Genomic DNA, 17,813 nt, shown 5'->3' with positions numbered 1-17,813 from the left:
ACGCAAGTATGATGAACACACAGCTGCCTTGCTCAACAGACCACCCATAAACTCTGAACAATCAAAAGAAGAATTATCAGCTCTCCATCACAGCTAAATGGATAACCCCAACCCTCAGACAAACCAAAAACCTATTCCTAATCTTAATCCTTAAATCAAGTCTTAAGGCTCAAACAGCTCTTTGAAGTTGCGAGGACCGGCCAAAATGTCCTCACAACGATGGTTTCTAACAAAAATATGTCCACACAACCATACACAGACCTGTACACACACACACACACACACACACACACACACACACACACACACACACACACACACACACACACACTCACTCTCACCTCTTGTCACTGCTGCTGGATGTTTTACATTTCACCTCAGTCCCTGATGCTCTCTCTGGCTTCCACCTCCTGATCAAACAAGGCTTTAACACACAATGAAATGTTCAACGCTGAATTACCATGGCACGTTCAATATAAACTGAATTTACTGTTGGGTCCCATCCAAGCCACCATATGTTGAGGAGCCTGTTTCCCCAACGCGAGCATGACTGATTCTGTTAATGTAGTAAAGCTCTAAATCACCAGAGTGCTAACTTTCTGCAGCAGGGGGGATCAAGACCTTTAACACTCATTTAACACTGTGATTTTAATGTCCTAGAGACATTCAGAAGGTGTCTCTGATGGAGACACTTCAGTCCACTTAAACTTTCGCAACACGTTCATACATCATGAATGTTGGACACTTGAGCTCAGGCAGGAGGGTCTTTTTTTTTGTTTTTTTTCTTTTAGCCCTTTTTTGGAAGTGCTCCTACCTGTTTGTATTGGAACAAGTAAATTAAAGCCACGCAAGAAGGATTTCAGTGACACTCAATGTCTCCTGACTAGTTGATGATTCTGCCACAAATTGTCACGCAAACTCCTAGATGCAGTTAAAACACATGTGAAAGTCAGATGCTGGCAGGAGGTTAGAAATCCAGATGTATTCGTAAGTTCCCCTGAAAGAACATAACAAGAAAAAAAAAAAAAACATCTTACAAACAAATGGAACTTTAAAGCTGCTGTAGGTTGTTTCGCCTGTTTCGCACAGAGAGCTATTCTATCTGTTCTGCTCCTGGTTTGTGACTTAGGCAGACAGGGCAAGATTGTGTTTAAAGCAGCTAATCCAAATATTTTCTACATTAACAGTGGATCACAGCTATTTGTATGTTAAAGGAGGTGCTCGCAGGTGACAGTTCACCTCCGTTCTAAAGAGGATTTCGACAGAAAGCAGAAAAATATTCTAGAAAAAAAACTATACACCACCTGTCCAACTTCAAACGGCAGCAGACAAAGTTAGCAACTAGCTTGTGAACAAAGTGGATCATTAAAAGGAGCCAGATATTTCCCCTAGGAACTGGTGGAGAGTAAAACAGAGCTAAAGAAGAAATAAAGATTGGACTCACCAGTCATAAGGTGGACACTAACATGACTCTGAATACTAAATTTACTACGTGTCTGCTGGATGTGTAAATAGGCAAATGTTTTGGTTACAAGTTTCCAATATCAATTTAACAGGTAATGATATGTCAGCAATGCTTCTTCTGCCTCCAAGTGGCCAAAAAATTTGAAATGTCAAGTGTGTGTGTGCAAGTCTTGCACAATTCAGAGCATGGCTGTCACATTTCCAAACCTACTCATGGCCCCAAAATTAATCAAAATCCCCTCTCCCCTCTTCTCATGTTCACTAAGAGCACATGTATGTTGGTAATAGTAATGATGCTAAGTAGAAACTTTCTGATACTAATGCTGATACAACTTTTGACTTTCATAAATACCATATCTGTGAAATATAAACATGTTTTTCAATAAACCCTTTTTAAACTTCTGCAAGATTGTAAATCTGACCAGGTTTTTGCTGCCAGCTTTCAGTAGCTGACAGTTTTTTAATTGGTTGTTTGGACTCAGTTTGGACGAGTTTTGATAGCGAGCCCTAATACTAGGTGTAGTTTTCTATAAAACCAAGCTCAGGGCAAACCCCATTCAATCATTTCTGGCAGTGAAGACACATTTAGATATTTGAAGTGGATATTTAAAAAGCAAAAAAACAACAATGGTTGCTTTAAGAGCTTGTTTCAGTCAAAGCTTTTGCAGACAGGTAATCAGACTTCTGGGATCATCTCTCTCTTCTCTCTGTGTTTTTTACTCATTTACATGGTGAACTTTTCCTGGCAAAAATCCACCCTGTACAGTCTGTGCTGTGGAACAGAGCAATACGCTTTTTAAGAGCATTTTCTCATAATTTGAGTTTGATTTAGCGGGCTGCTTGGTGTGGGTCTGCGTTTGATATGGTGGTGACTCTGATATGTGTGTGAGAGAAAGCATGTGCATTCATTCAAGGTTTCATTGACCGACTGCCAGTCCATCCTGTGCTTTATGATGACAGTGTTTTTATTTGGTTGTTTGTGCTTTTGTGTGCATGCACATGGGCAGTCAAGGCCTAATTAAGAGATCTCTGATGATGTGAAGTCATCTTCATGTCACTTCTGGCCATCCTGATTGAATTACTCCTGACTTAAGGCAGGGAAACACTTGGCTCCACATCAGGGGGCCTTGAAACCTTCATACAGAAACATAGTTGTAAATGCTAATTGGTGGCGATGCCCAGCCAGCAAATTGTGAAAAAGGGAATCAAACAAACAAACAAGCAAAAAAAACCCCCCAGAACAATCCAGAATTTGATAAACAAAACAATTTGTATTGCTTGAGAACAGACCAGAGTTGATAGACATCTTGCCTCCTGTTAACGGCTTTGAGTGAAACCAGCGTAGTTCCTTTGGGTCCCCTGGCGATACTGGACTGTTTGCATTGCTCGCTTTGCCTTTTCTCTACTTTGTGTTTCCGCTGTGACCCGCAACACAACACATGCAGAGGAGGCTGTGGATACATCAGCTGTAGGAGGGATATGTGAATAGATGTTCCTTAAGCTGAGGATAACATGGCTCACAAAGTTCCCTTGTTTTCTCTTGTCTTTTGTTCATTCTTGTAACCTTTTTCCTATATTCCAAAACACTTCCTTTCCTGCTTGTCCTGTTTATCCTCCCTCTCCATCTGTTACTCATGTTGTAATATCTTTCTTTCTCCTTTGTTAATCTTTTTTGCTTTTTTGCTTTTTCATCTTTAGCCCAAATCCTTATATTTGCTGAAAGTTTCTCTGACTATTTTCACATCTAGTTAATTTTCTTTGCGGGTACCTTTCTGTGTTCTCCCTCACATACATGGTGTTTGGGTGAGTTTATTAATAATAGCTCATGGTGTGTGATAACATTGTCAATAACATCGTTAGGAGAAAATTGAATTTGAGAAATTGAGTTAGGAAAGTTGGAACAGGGGGCGCGTGGCCACCTACACATGCGTGTGTGGGGATATCGGCTTTCCCTTCACAAATATTTCCTCATACACGAGACCTCTCGTCTCTCCCTTTCATCTTTCTCCTTCCTACTTTTGTTATATTTTTGGTCACATTCATAAAGCGTCTATTTCTAATTAAATATTCAGATTGGAATGATAAAAATTCAGCTTGAAAACAAGTAAAGTTTAAATAATATGCTTGGTGCCATAAAGAGTAAAACACAATATAGTTGATAGAAAAAGAAAAATTCCTCCACCTCAGTACATGGATCTACATCCAACCTTAACTTACTGAAGAAGCCTTTTGAGTGAGAGGTGAAACATCATCAAGAATCTAAAGCAAGTTTACACCACCCTTCAACTGCTGATTTTCCCCCCATCAATTAGTAACTTGCTAATTAAGTAAATAAAATGAGAAATGAATTAAATCAATTCATGAGGTCACTGCATTGTTTTCCCAAAATGATTGATGACATAAAATGAAAGCAAATGGTGGTAAATTTAAAGGGGAAGTATGTCATTTAATTTCTTGTTTAATACAATGGTTACACTTTTAATGGCTGGTCCTCCCTGACATATTTATTTGAGTAAGTTTATTTTTCCAAAATGGACACATCGCCTTTTTTTTTTTTTTTTTTTTAAAGTTCCTTCACTACTCCAGCAATAATATTTAGCAATAAATCTCTCCAGCGTTATTCTTGCTGTCACCAATCAGACTTTGCCAAAGAGCTCTCCATATATCACTGGATACTACAGTTGTGGCAGCCAACAATTATTCCTCAAGAGAATATTTCTAATCTAATAGGATTTCAACATGTCACTGATGTCATGGATCCCATTGTAAACTGATTATTCTTCCAAGGCTGTCAGTAGATCACTGAGTGCAATTTGCTTAGCCAGCTTTTAATTTGAAAGTGACACTGGGTCACAGCTCTGCTAGCTAAAGCAATACTGATATGGGCACATATCAAGGATGCACCGTTCTCCTTTGCAAATACTATATCAATTACATTCTGATCCTTTGTAATGTGGCCAGTTTGCTAACACTCTTCTGGTCCTTTTCCAGTGAATGGTGCCTACTGCTCAGAGAAAGATGTAGACGCCGAGCTGGGTGACGCTGAGGGCACCCTGATGCGATGTGGGCAGAGCCTGCCACTGCCGGTGGGGGGTCATTCAGGGGGGCTCTACCTCCAGAGCCTCCACTGCGACAGACCTACCCCCGACCTCCTCCTGCAGGACGGCCCTCACCAAGACCACAGGTAAAGTGTCACTGTTATTTCTGTCCCTGTTTCAGTTTTGAATGTCTCCTGTTTGGTATAGTATTACTAACATTATGAAGCTACAATGTGTTTTTCATTATCTGTGCTATTGTGAATCAGATGTACACATACTGTATGTAGCTTGAAAGCTTTACCCAGTCCCATAAAACACACTGGATGGGGTCCAAAGTACAGCGTTTATGTTAAACTAATGCGATTCCTCTGTTGTGAAATCTTTGACTACTGTTGGTCAAGTCAGAAAGAATTCCCAGTGTATTTCTGTGTTGTGGGGTCTTCTTTCCCCTTCTCTTTTCTTTCCCTCGATCCTCAGTCATCCAACTGAAAGTGCGTCTGGACAAACATTCGCTCCTCTCATATTGTCTCTCAATATTTTCCCCACAGCCAAACAGGAAATGGTGTTCCTGAATAGAAGGGGGGGGGGGGGGGTCTGCCAGTGGCTTTCTCCAGCCCAAGTTAGCGTTAGCTCCGTTTTTCCCCCGACGTGCTCAGGGGAAGGGACAAAGACGATTCCTTCATGAGACAGCCCCGGAGAAAAGAGAGCTCTTCTCACATCACTCAGGGGCTTTGGACAAAATCCATAATGAGCCAACTGACAGGAATGATTATGTAGGAGATCACAGCAACGCATGGAGAAATCTGACCTGGGTTCCCCATTCAGCAGGGAAAAGATTCCCACCATAATACACAGTATTGTAAACGGTGACCCTTCATAGACTGCAATTATGCCACCAAAACAGGTGACTCCCTATTTATCCCCAATGTTGGGTTGGGTTTAACCCCTTTGTGTCATCAAAGCCCGTCAGATGGACACACTAGCCAGTGGCCTCTCTGTCTCGGTAGCCATCTATCCCTCCCCCTCTCTATTCTTAGTCATAAATGCCCATTCATATCCTCTCACTACTAAAAGATCCTGTTTCATTTATTCATAAAAACGTTTTGGATCACCAGCAGTGGATGTTACCTGGTGTCCAACATCACCTTATGTCACCGAATCCATAACACGGTCTGCCCAATGTTAATGTTTGTTCCATATGGCCCCTTACGAGGAATGAAATATTTTAGGTCAGTGGGACTCATTTAGGATGGCATGAATGTTATTTGAACTGAGTGAAAGATTGGAGGAGGAGGGAGAAATGGGTAAACTCTGACGGTGCTGCTGGTGGGAAGGATGAACTAGACTGTATCTGTCATCAGTCTGTGAGCTAAAAGCGCTCATATTCCTCTCTCTGTGTTTTTCTCCTTACAGATCCTCCTCTGCCTTCCAGAGGACCCTGTTGGGGGCCTCCTCTGGCCTGGGCTGCGGCAGTGCCAGCGGGACTCGCTCCTCTCTGCCTTACATAATCAAACAGGAGAACTCAATGGGCTATAAGACCTCCAGCACAGGGTCTGGGGTCCATAGCACATCTCAGGCCGGGTTTCAGAACTGTAGAGCGGGCCACGTTTTGGGGGTGCGAAGGGACGAGACAGTTGGAGCTCCGCACATTAGCAGCGGTAGTGGCGTATGTACAGCGGGCGGTGTAGGTCGCGCTGTGTCAAGGGACGCAGTGCAACCGTTTAATAATGAAGATGGCTCCTCCCCGCTGGCTTTGTCCCCAACTGGCTCCCATCATTCAGCGCGGCTGCTCAGTGCTAGCAGTCTGAAGAAACGCTGCCTGTCCCTGGCCTCGCAGTCCTCCGCCGCTGCTGGCACCGGCAGCATTGCTGCCACAGGTTCCCCATCAGCTACTGGCGCTGCTTCCGAGGAGATCAATATCACCGCCATCATCTGCTCCTCCTCCCAGATGTCGATGGTGGCCTGCGTCAACGGGTTCCGCACTAACCTCTCACCCAGCCACACCAGCAGTGCCGGCTTCTCCTCCTCTTCCTCCTCCTCTTCTACGTCCCCACCCTCTAACTCCTGCTCGCGGGAAACCCTCCAAAGGCCCCCACCTCACGGCAGCCCCCAGCAAGCCACGGTACAGGAGAGCTGTCAGCTGTCCTCACCTGCCACCTGCCTGCTGTCCCTTTCCTCCTCCTCGTCCTCCTCTTCAGTGTCATCAGTGGAGCCGGAGCAGGGTCAGGGGCTGTGTGAGGAGCAGGGCTCCATGCTGCAGGGGCGTGGGGCTGGAGGAACAGCCGGGGGAGGAGTGGGGGGAGGAGGAGGAGGAGGGGGAGGAGGAGGCTCGGACGGGTTGGGGCTACTGATGAGTGGGGCGCTAATGTCTGGGACGCTGCATTCGGGGCCTGATGCTGGGGCTCTCCTGGACAGGGGCCAAAGATCGGGGGCTGCCCTCAAGCAGGAGCCCCTCGATGACTTCTCTCCCAGTGAAGACGAACTCTATCAGCACCACTACCATCATCATCATCACCATCACTTGAGTGGTCGCAGTGGGCACCTTCGTCACCCTCACCACCCCCCTCGACCTGCCATGCCTCCGCCCTACCACCTCCACCAATACGTGGGGCCCAGCCCTGGGGGCCTGCTGCACCACCAGAGCCAGCAAACAGCACCAGCCTCTTCCCTGGGACACAAACAGACCTCTGGAGGCCCTCCTGGGTCCCACACAGCCCCCGAGCAGGAAGAAGCTGTTGGAGGAGCACTGGGTGATAAGCAGGTCTGTCGCTGGATTGATTGCAGTGCTGCGTATGAGCAGCAGGAGGAGCTTGTGAGGCATATTGAGAAAGTCCACATCGACCAGCGCAAAGGTGAGGACTTCACCTGTTTCTGGGCCGGCTGCATTCGCCGCTACAAGCCCTTCAACGCGCGCTACAAGCTGCTCATTCACATGAGGGTCCACTCCGGAGAGAAACCTAACAAATGTATGGTGAGTCATCACAAACCACTAAAACATTTACCAGCCCCAGAAAAACAGACATTAGTGGTCAGTTCTATTCACAACACATACATTCAGTATTGCTGAAAATCCCCTCATAGTTCGCCTTCTTACTTTTACTAATTTTTCTCTCTTTTTGAAAGTATTAGGTTGTATTTATTGGCTTATCATGAGTGTATTTTGTCCCATAATTACAATCATCTGTTAAAAATGTTTTTTTGTTTGAATTAAACACAAGAACATATTTCACAAAGTAATACAGTCCCTGTAGATGATTTTTCCTCCACAAGATACATGTACACTGTGTCCAAAAGCCAGCCTGGACTTGCTTCATTGCTGATTACTTTTCAACAGAAACTTTTATTTTGTTTTGGTTGAGAAACAGTTATGATTGTAATTCCTGTATTTTTAGTGGAGCATGTAAAAAAAGTTGTTTTTTTCTTCACTGAAGATGTGAGCTGCTGTAAGGGAAGCACTACCTCGGTAGTATAAATAGATTTGTGGTTGTATTCTTTACAGGTAAGGCTCCAATTCCACAAGTCAACACACTAATCAATGTCAAGCTGTCATTCCCCGCGTCCCTTAGCAAATGGAAAAAGCCCTCCAACCTTAAGAATGATTTAGTCCAAATACACAATTAGTCCACAATTTGTGTAGGGCAAAGCCATGTTTATTTTCACGAGCACTCTGTTTTTTGAGAAGGGATTCAGATCATGAAAAGCCAACACATATGGTTAACATAACCAAACAATGCCTACACTTGATCCATTTAAATGGGAGCTTTAAATGTTTAGCTGTCCCACAAGTATTAAGTGAATTGGCTCCATATCCAAGCCAAACATGAGGAGAAATGTAGTAGTCTGGAGAAGGGAGCCGCAGAGGGATGGTCGGTAACATTCGCTAGTCTTGCTCAATTCACGGCTTCACCCAAAGCCCCTGTCAGAAGTGGTCCTCTTCAAGTTCAGGAACCCATCCAAATCCTAATTATTGAAAAAACTGAGTCTGCAATATTGTTACAACACCTGCTTTATCTCAAGACCTGATTCTTTTTTTTTTTTTTCACGTCTTGTTTATTTTTCTAAATAACTTGTATAACAGTGGCTTGTAAAATTAGCTGAAGCGAGCATCTTTTAATAGGAAGTTGTATTTTATGGCACTTTTGTGTTGTGTTGACTAAGAAATTCATGGTGGCTCTGAATGATTCTGAAAGTTGTTAATGCACATCTGAGCTGAACGCCAAGTGAAGCCAAAAAGACACTAACTCAACTGTTGCTGCTGTTCTCTTGCTTTGCGTCACTCCAGGGTATTAGCATTTCTGCTTCCTTGACTCAGCGTGAACTAAAAATTTGGAAGTAATTTGCTGCATTGTACGTGCCTCAACTGCTAATTCTGCTTCAGTTGTGTTGCATTAAAGGCTCATTCGACTTGTTGTTGTTGTTGTTGCTCTTTGGAGCATTGTGCGGTTGTGTCTTTACACCATTTAGGACTGCAACTACATTTGGTTGGCACATGTTTGTATGCGTATAGGTTTATGCATAAATGTATCACTGTGAAGGTGTGTGTGTGTGTGTGTGTGTGTGTGTGTGTGTGTGTTTTTGGAGATGTTTGCCATATGTGAGCGCTAGAACAATTCAGCTCAGTGTGGATGAAACACTGGACTCTGTCTGCGGACATGAGGCACTGTGAAACTCTGCTACACACCCTAACCTTATGATCACCCTTATTTCAAGCACACACACACATACACACACGCAACCACACACACACATACATATTTGCAGCCATGCAGCAATGTGAAAATGGGGATATTGTTTCCATTGACTCTCACAATAGGAAGTATTGATTCCATGTACAGTATGTTTGGTTGTAACACTCGCGCTTTTCCGACAGAACATAAACAGAAATGTGAAATGTTTTCAAGCTTGAATCAACACATCTAATCAGCAGGGATTGAATGTATGTTGATCTGAGACTTCAGCAGATAAACCTGGAGGGCCAGAGAAAATAAACACGCTCCCTGTGTGTGTTTGTAAGTGTGTTTGTGTTTGTATGTAGTCTATACGGATTTAACTAAGTACTCTGTACTTATAGGGAACCTAGTGTCTCTGTGTGTATCTGAAAGAGCGTGCATGCTCATGTATTTTAGTTGAGTCCTTTTCCTTTTTTTTTTTTTTTGTCTGACCTTGTGTGCTTTTTGGCCAGTAGCACTGATACCTCTTGTGTTTGTTGTGTTCATGCAATAGACAAAGGCATTCAAGAATTTCAGCAATTCATATAGAGGAAACAGATGAGACATTCTGTTTTAGGACCAAATGCCCTAGAAAAACCAGAGCTAATCCCTTTATTATCTTTCCAGCAGCAGATTCCAGCGGGCACTTATGAAGCAGGCTTCTCCTCACATCCAAACATAACACATATCTCTTTCTCTCTGTCTTTCTCTCCATGTATATATATATATATATATATATGTGAGAGAGAGAGAGAGAGAGAGATGTATTTACTGTACAGCTGCACAGCATTTGCTTCATGCTGCGTCTTGGCAGGAAAAAGTCATTATCACAACGCATAAGTTGTACCCTGACCCCTGCATGGGCCTGTCACGTTCAGTACCTGGCTAATATTTTCAGAACTTCTTCGTTAAAGAAAAAAAAAAAGTCACTTCCTTCCATATATTGTGGCTCTTAAAAGTTCTGCTGCCTTTTAGAAAATATGTTTAGTTTCCTCTCCCCTCCAATTAAAGCGGGCCCTGGGCTGTTGTGTAGGGGCAGGCAAGCTATGATGGACACACGGGTGAAAAGGAAACAACATAATCTCTCTGCAATATCCTGTTGTGTTTCATGCCTAATTCACTTGTTGTTTTAGTTTATTACATTTTTTCCCTGTGTCTGCATAAATATTAAAAATATATCCAGCAGGAGTAGCCCTGACATGGTCCTAGACTTTGATATTGTTCTGCTTTGTCAGAGCCTGGCCCAGCGGATTTGAAGTGTCTGAAGGCTGCACTGTGAGCCATGAAGGTCAGAAAATATCCTCCCAAACCATCGCGGCTGTCTGTGTGGAAAGGACAGACGGTTTACATGGCATAGACTGTCTTCAGGCAGGAGTACAGCATTGTGCACTTTATTTAGTTTGTTTGGCAGTAGCAGTTTTGGTCAGATGTTGGAGAAAAACTCACCCGTAAAGTAAGACTTTCAGAACAAAAGTACGCTTTAAATGGTATTAGAGGAGGTTACGTTGTTGTGGGATGAAGTGTGCAGTCAGTGGTTTGAGGCATGAAAAATGATTCAGTGGTTTTGTTATGCCACTGTATTTATATGCAAAATTTCATAGTAAGAATCTTTCGGAAAATCAGTATTTTTAGAAATCCCAACTAAAGCACAAGTTGGGGAGCATTATGTGCTGTAAATGGCAAAGGTAATGTTTTATTATGACAGTTTTGGCTTGGATATAATATCAAGGCTTCAATTAAAATTTTATTTTTGCACCTGGCACCTGGTCAAATTTATTAAAGCATGCTTATTACGTTCCGTGTGAGTAAAGTAAAGCAATCCCTGTGGTGATTTATATGTCATTAAGTAGAGAGATAAACATGTTTTCATTGTGCAGCATGCCCATAGTAATTTACAGTATTACATTATTATTTTTTGTCCCAGAATTCATAACACTAAGGTGATGTAATTGACAAATTATTTAAAAACAAAACAAAATTCCTCCATAAAAGGGTAAATTCACATATTTTAGTTTCATGTTGTCTTGGAGCACAGAGAGCCACCCGCCCATTTCACAATGATAAAACTCAGCCAGCATTAGCTGCTTAATGGGGCCCCGTCCAAACACATAGACATGTGCACACGTACAGACAAACACCAAAACACACACACACTCACTCACTGACACACTCAGTCAAACCACTTGTTGAAGGAAAGTTGGATGTTGAGGCCTGCTGGAAAAAAAGCGTAGATCATGGAATTTCCTCTTTTTCCACTGGTGTGAAACCAGCAAACATATATATTTAGATTTACTAGACTGATTTTTGGAAGAGAGTGGCAAAATCCCTCGGCAGCAGACGCTGAGACGTTGAGCGCCAGCCAGTGCCAAGATGGCGTGTATTTTCAGGGGTAAATGGAGTCTTTTGTGAGCAATCAGCTCAGATGCAGGAGATGAAACAGGGAGTGCCATTAGCTAATTAAAACTGAGGTTCAGCACATGACCTGACTTTTCCTCTGAATGTCGCCTGAAACTGGAGCTGTCTGGGCACAGGGTGCGGGCGGCGAGTGACGTTGATATTAATGTGTTTGTACCCGTATGGGCCTCTGACGCTCCGGCCTGTTTGGACAGTTTAGAGGCCACGATTTCTGAGTCTAGCTTCTGAACCACTGGCTCCCAAAACTACCTGCGCTGCAGCTCAGTTCACTTTCAGATGATCCTCACAAGCATTTTATTTATTATATTTTTGCACCCAGCAGCAACAACATGCAGACATTCAAACTGACCCAAGCAATGAAGTCATGCAAGGAAACCAAACCACCAACACAAAATATTGTGCATCAGCAAGGCCAACTGCTGATCCACACTCAGGCTGGACACACATACACACACATTCACTCCAGTGTACTGGGAGAGGAGAGGTCTGTATATAGCTCATTTACAGTAATAAGGGTCAATAGGCGAGAAGAGGCATTGATTCAGCATGTCAAGAGTAACTGCATGCTTAGGAAACAGAGCTCCTAAAGTCTGTTAAATTGGCACAAATGCAAAGACCTTATCAGGCCCGAATAAGGACCTGGTGGAGATCAACATATAACACTTTTTGGGAGGGTCCCGTGCCTCTGCTCCCCATTAAATCATTTTCAGAATTTGCTTTGTCAGTCATTCCCAAGGCAAATGAGTTCATCAGGTAGCTTGATAGTCTAATTTCTTTCTACAAACCCATAATCCCATCCTGTGGTTATCCTCTGTCTTCCTGTCAGGTCTGCTGCGCTGCTTGGCAGTGCAGTCGTCATGCTAATAGTAACACAACACTGTCCATATGTGATACTGGTATGATGAAACAGCTGGCGGAGGGGCTCTGCGACTGATGTTTTGGCATACGAATGAAAGCCCTGGATGGATGGATCTTGCTTGTTTTCCTTGTTGAGCAGCCCAGGCCAACTTCTTGTCAGGCCCAAAAGGTTTTCCAGTCAATCTTTTATAGTAATGTAATCCAGTACCCCACAACCCCCCAACATCACCCCAACTTTACTCCCCTGTTCTCTCCCACTATCTATCATTTAGATCTGAATTAAGGACTGCTTTGATATACTCAACACTTCCTGCATCTACACAACCACAACACACGCCTCAGTGTCAGAGACACTGAAACACTCTGTTGCAAGTAACAACTGATATATCGCTCCATTTATTTCATCATTGGCATTACACACACAGCTGTTCATTGATTATTAATTGTTCTTTTGATACAAACCATAAACTGGTGGGCTGTTCCATGTTGTATACATATTAAATATTTATGTTACACATTCTGCCAAAGTTTGATTCAAGGACTTCCTTTAAAGGTTGTCCTGCTTTTAAATCCAATTACTTATAAATATATTTAGACTTTAATTAAAATATATTTTATCTCGATGGCTACATAGGTTGAGGTCTGTCTTTAATGGCGTTTCAAACAGTAGACTGGTAAAAGTATTTGCATGTATTAAAAAGTGGCCTTGTCTGGAAGGCAAATGTAAAAAGAAAAGAAAAATAAACAAGTTTAAGTATTTATTTTATTTCATGATTTAAAACCATTTTTAGCTGTGTTAAAGTTTCAGTTGATTTTTCTTTCTCAGTCTTTAAGATACACATCAGCATGTCAGCGTGTCCTAATTACATATTAAATTCAACAGGATTTTGGTATGTTTCAACTGGACAAGTGACAAAATTAGGATCAGTATGCATGATAAATTCACTTGACTGAGCGTGGTGTTCATGGAAAACCGTGCCTCCGAAGCTGTGCACAATAGAAACTGAGGAACTTTGTTCACAGCTGAGTAAAGTGTTAAATGTTGGGAGCTTTCTCTTTGTCAAGTGTCCAAAGTAGAAATTGCCAGAGCCATTTCAAGGATACAGTTTTGATGGATCTCCAGTCGTGCACACTTTGTATCATTTCCTGTTAGTACAGAACGGTAAAGTATGCATAATAATTTCTCAGGACATGCCACTTGTACCAAAAGTTGCCTAATACTGCAGGTCTGGTTTGATGCAACACAAAATGTTTGCTCATTAACTTTTAGCCTAGTAGATTCAGCTGGGATCATTGTGTTGGGGAAGAGCCAGAGGACATGCGCATAATGTGCACGCATAGAAGGAAACAGGAGGCAGCAGCTTTCATTGAAATAACTGATCTGACATGTTTGAATTCATCGCCCATGGTTTAAAATATCCACGGCTGGGATGACAACAAGTACCTGCCCGTCATGGCGTATTTGGATGGCTGGACTTTTTTTTCCTCTCTGTTCTGGTTGGTATTTCAGACGTACAGCTAACAGTCAATATGAGTGTTACGATATAAGCAGTGAAGCATTTCTTGAAAACGCTACGTTGGACTCCAGCTATAAAAGGTCAAATAGCTACCTTCCTTTCAACTTCATAACCAGGTATCAAAGCATGTAGGATTTACTACAAGTGATACACTCTAATTGCATTTGTCTGGAATGCAATATTTTGAGTTTCCCCATTTCCTCAACATTTAATCACGCTCTGGTATCGGAAACCTGAAGACCCAGGGCTGCGGCTGGTTATACATTGCATAGAGATTGTGTCATAATTGTGTCCCATCCAAAACCTTAATCAGTTTAACCTCTCTGCTGAGCCAGATCAGTTTACTAATACATGGGAGAGATAAAGCTAGGGTGTGTGTGTGTTCGGGTGTCTCTGTCAATGTTCGTGAGGGGGGAGGGGGGAGGGGGGATGCAAAACTGGTTCATGCAGCAGAGGAGCCGTGGGATTTCTGTCTTAGGTCATGGACCTTTTTAGACTCCCTTCTAGAGTCTTAAAAATTTCCCTGGTTGTTAGAGCTCAATAGTAGTGCCTTTTGGTTGTGTACCGTCATGGATCATGTGCGATGTGGAGGCGTACTTAACTGTTTCTTCTCTGCAGTCAAACAGATAATTATAGCCATAGTAGCATTTTACGAGACAAAGACATAACAGGCCCTTTCTGCTCTGAGGCTGCCCTCCTCACCCGCTCCTCACCGTCACACACTGGCCTCGCTTTGTGCCAACACACAATTTGTGCCACAGAAGCCGGTCAGCAAACATACACACCAAACAGGTCAATTGCTTGTGTATGCCGGGAGTGTGTGTGTTGAACAGAGGTAAATCTCTTAGTGGACCCAGATGTTTGTTTTTGTTTTTTGCTGACTTGTCAGTGTGGCAGAGGGCACTGCATAGAACTGAGTCCAGAGCAACATCTACCCCTGACCGCCTTCACATCACCCACCAAACAAGCAAACAAGAAGGACATTTATACACACCAGGACCACTTCTGTGTCAGGGCCACACCACAGCCCCAGGACGACAGTATCCCTCCACCCAGCCCAGACCCACACCGCTCCTCACCAGCCCAGGCTAGACCTGCAGCTAATATATATGAGAAACTGAGTTGCTACCGTGCAAAATAAACCACTAAGAGTAGTATGGATAAATTATGTAGCGAAAGACATGTTTACATTTATGGTGTCAAGTTTAAATTATGCACTGCGGTGTTCTGTGGTTAGTGTGCCGGGTTTAATTTGAATGTTTGAGAAACGCAGTGAAGGTTGAAAGAAACGGAGCCAGACAGGCAATTCACTTCTACTGATGTCATCCCGAAAAAGACATTTTTGCCCAGAATTCATCACAAGGCATTATGCATGACAAGTGATTTGGTATGCACTGAATGTGGACTTGAGAGCATATTTGAAGCATTAGCAAAGCCGTTGCATACGCAGCTCAAGTGTTTGTTACAGGTCAAACGAGCTTTCCAAGCTGAGACGTGTGTGTGTGTGTGTGTGTGTTTACACTGTCAAGACCTTCAGTGTGTTTTCAAACGCCCAAGAGAGAACGAAGAGAATGAAGAGAGCTCCCAGTGGAAAGATCCAAGTAGAATATCGAGGCATGGAGTGTGGTGTTAAATGGCACATATATCAAAACAGTGACATTAACCAAAACCACATCTACTGTAATGATTGATAATAAGAGCGAGGTCGGAAATTAGAGAGAGAAAGAGAGACGGGACCAAAAATCCTCTCGGTGGGACATATAAGGACACGATACACACAATGATACACTCATCTTTTTTATTACTGTATTTTATGATTATGTTACCCAGCAGAACTGGCACTACACAGGACTGATATTTAAGCTGGGATTTACCTCTCCCCCGTAGAGTTTTACACCCCAATGATCTCTAACTGTCTCCAGAAAGAAGCCTGCTCACTTTCTGTTCACGTCTAAAAAACATCTGTTTCACATTCAGTCTGTTCAGCTTTGGAATTAGTTTAACATCGATGTAAAAGGGTTTATACAGGGTTTAGAACCAGAATGGTTTGGTTATTCGGGAGAATTACAGTAGAAGTAAGAAGCCCTTTAAGTCAAAGAATATCCTTTTTCCTTTTCCCTCTGTTCTCTCAGCTTCTAATAACAGCGATCTGTCAAACTGTGTCACGTAGCAACTGTCATTTCGCTTGCAATGCATCCTTGTCAGGGGCAAAACCAGCAAAACATCAGTATCACAAGTATGCCAATTTCATTTTCAAAGAAATAAGGCCAAGACAATTAGATTAAGTCATGCATGATTTAAAGGGCCACAAGGAAATAAATATTGTATCTGGGAAAAAATGCTGTATTGTAATTTGCCTGCACCCTAACTGGCAAATTGTGTGAGGTCAGCTAACAGCAGGCTTGGGAGTCATATTGCAGTTAACATAAACATATGTCTGTTGAAAAAATACGAAGGAAATATTCCATAAATATGAAAACATTTACCGAAGAGTAGCAGTGATTAGTGGAACGTCAGGATTTTTGCCAGTGGAGCCCATCGTAATTGCACTGGAATGGGGAGTGGTGTTACTCTCAAATAAATGTCTTTTCCTATAGGACAGTGGACACAGACATGTTGCTGTGGACTGAATATGAAGAGAGAACTATATACTGAAATGTGGTGAATTGATTTATTGAAATGTGAATGAACGGTGATGTGCTCGCTGAGAACGGCTGAGCTGTGATTGGACTTGACACTCTGAGTGTCTAGCGCAGTCTGATATATTGCAACCAGCCATATCCACATAACTGGAAACTGGACCCTGAAACCCACAGAGAGCAGAAAAAGAACACAACCTTGGCAAGCCGAGGAGTGAACAAATCAAGGGGCACCATGGCATCTCAGTTGCACCACATTTCTTGGGCAGCTGCTTTTTTACCCAAAAGGCTTTGTGGTCTGGTCCCCCTCCAGAGGGTTGCATAAACGCACTCTCTTTCCCTTCACCCTGCTGGAATCCACGGGCTGGTGTTGATCACAATGCCATGTTGACCTATTGTTTAATTTTGCTGGCATGTTTTCTGTCTGAATACTATAGTGCTTCTGGCATCAAGGCATTTGGCTTGGCAACTCGCTGGGCTTCTGTAATGTTTATTTGTTGTCACGTCAGAGTTATAGAGTCGCCAGTGTATGCTACAGTAGGCGTGAGCCTTTACACAGCTGTGTCAACTCTTGACTTGTGTGGACAACGGTTGGTTTGCCAAAAGGGGAGAAGGGCTTTTATTTCTTTACCTAACAAGTCTGTACAATGCAGGAACGCTGTGACTTCAACCGTGGTATTCATTATATCAGGTTGTCACACAGGAATTCAAGCCAGTAGACGAGATTTAAATATCAAACTTTCTTTCGTCAGCTGAAATCACAAAGTGGGAATGCAACCAGCAAGAGTGTCCCTGTTCGCATTTAACTGAAAATACAATTGTGGTGTTGGGTATGTCTGTTAGCATGAAACATTCTCTGGTCACACCAATAATTCAGCTACCAGCAGTGTCGGCCACTTTGGTTTTCTGGACTGATGCTGCTGTTCGGTGGTGTGTGTGTTTTTTTTTCTTTCTAGTACATGAGTGGTTAATGTCAGGAGTTGTTGCCAGAGCCAAGGCATCTTTCCAGACCTGTGGCAATAACCAAAGATGCCAATTTCTCCATTACCAGCGGCCTCAATAGACCAGAATGGAATGCAATCACAAGACATGTTGCATTTTGAGCAAGCCGTGTGGCACATTTTCTTTTTGTTTGGACAGTTTTCACTCTGGGAGATTAAGGCAGTTGCTGCA

At 42.9% G+C, this 17,813-nt stretch overlaps 1 protein-coding gene across 3 annotated transcripts in view; it reads left to right on the top strand.

The window, feature by feature from the left end:
* Window positions 1-17,813, top strand: part of LOC130171119 (zinc finger protein GLIS3) — a 72,545-nt gene that overhangs the window by 24,879 nt on the left and 29,853 nt on the right. For all 3 annotated transcript variants that reach the window (XM_056378961.1, XM_056378960.1, XM_056378962.1), the window contains 2 exons: window positions 4,456-4,648; window positions 5,916-7,473. In XM_056378961.1, coding sequence (XP_056234936.1) covers window positions 4,456-4,648; window positions 5,916-7,473 — 1,751 coding nt within the window. The remainder of the gene's footprint in view (window positions 1-4,455; window positions 4,649-5,915; window positions 7,474-17,813) is intronic.

Source organism: Seriola aureovittata, chromosome 6, assembly GCF_021018895.1.
Source record: "Seriola aureovittata isolate HTS-2021-v1 ecotype China chromosome 6, ASM2101889v1, whole genome shotgun sequence".
Taxonomy (NCBI): domain Eukaryota; kingdom Metazoa; phylum Chordata; class Actinopteri; order Carangiformes; family Carangidae; genus Seriola; species Seriola aureovittata.
The sequence above is the reverse complement of the archived record's forward strand: the minus strand, read 5'-3'. Positions and strand labels throughout refer to the sequence as shown.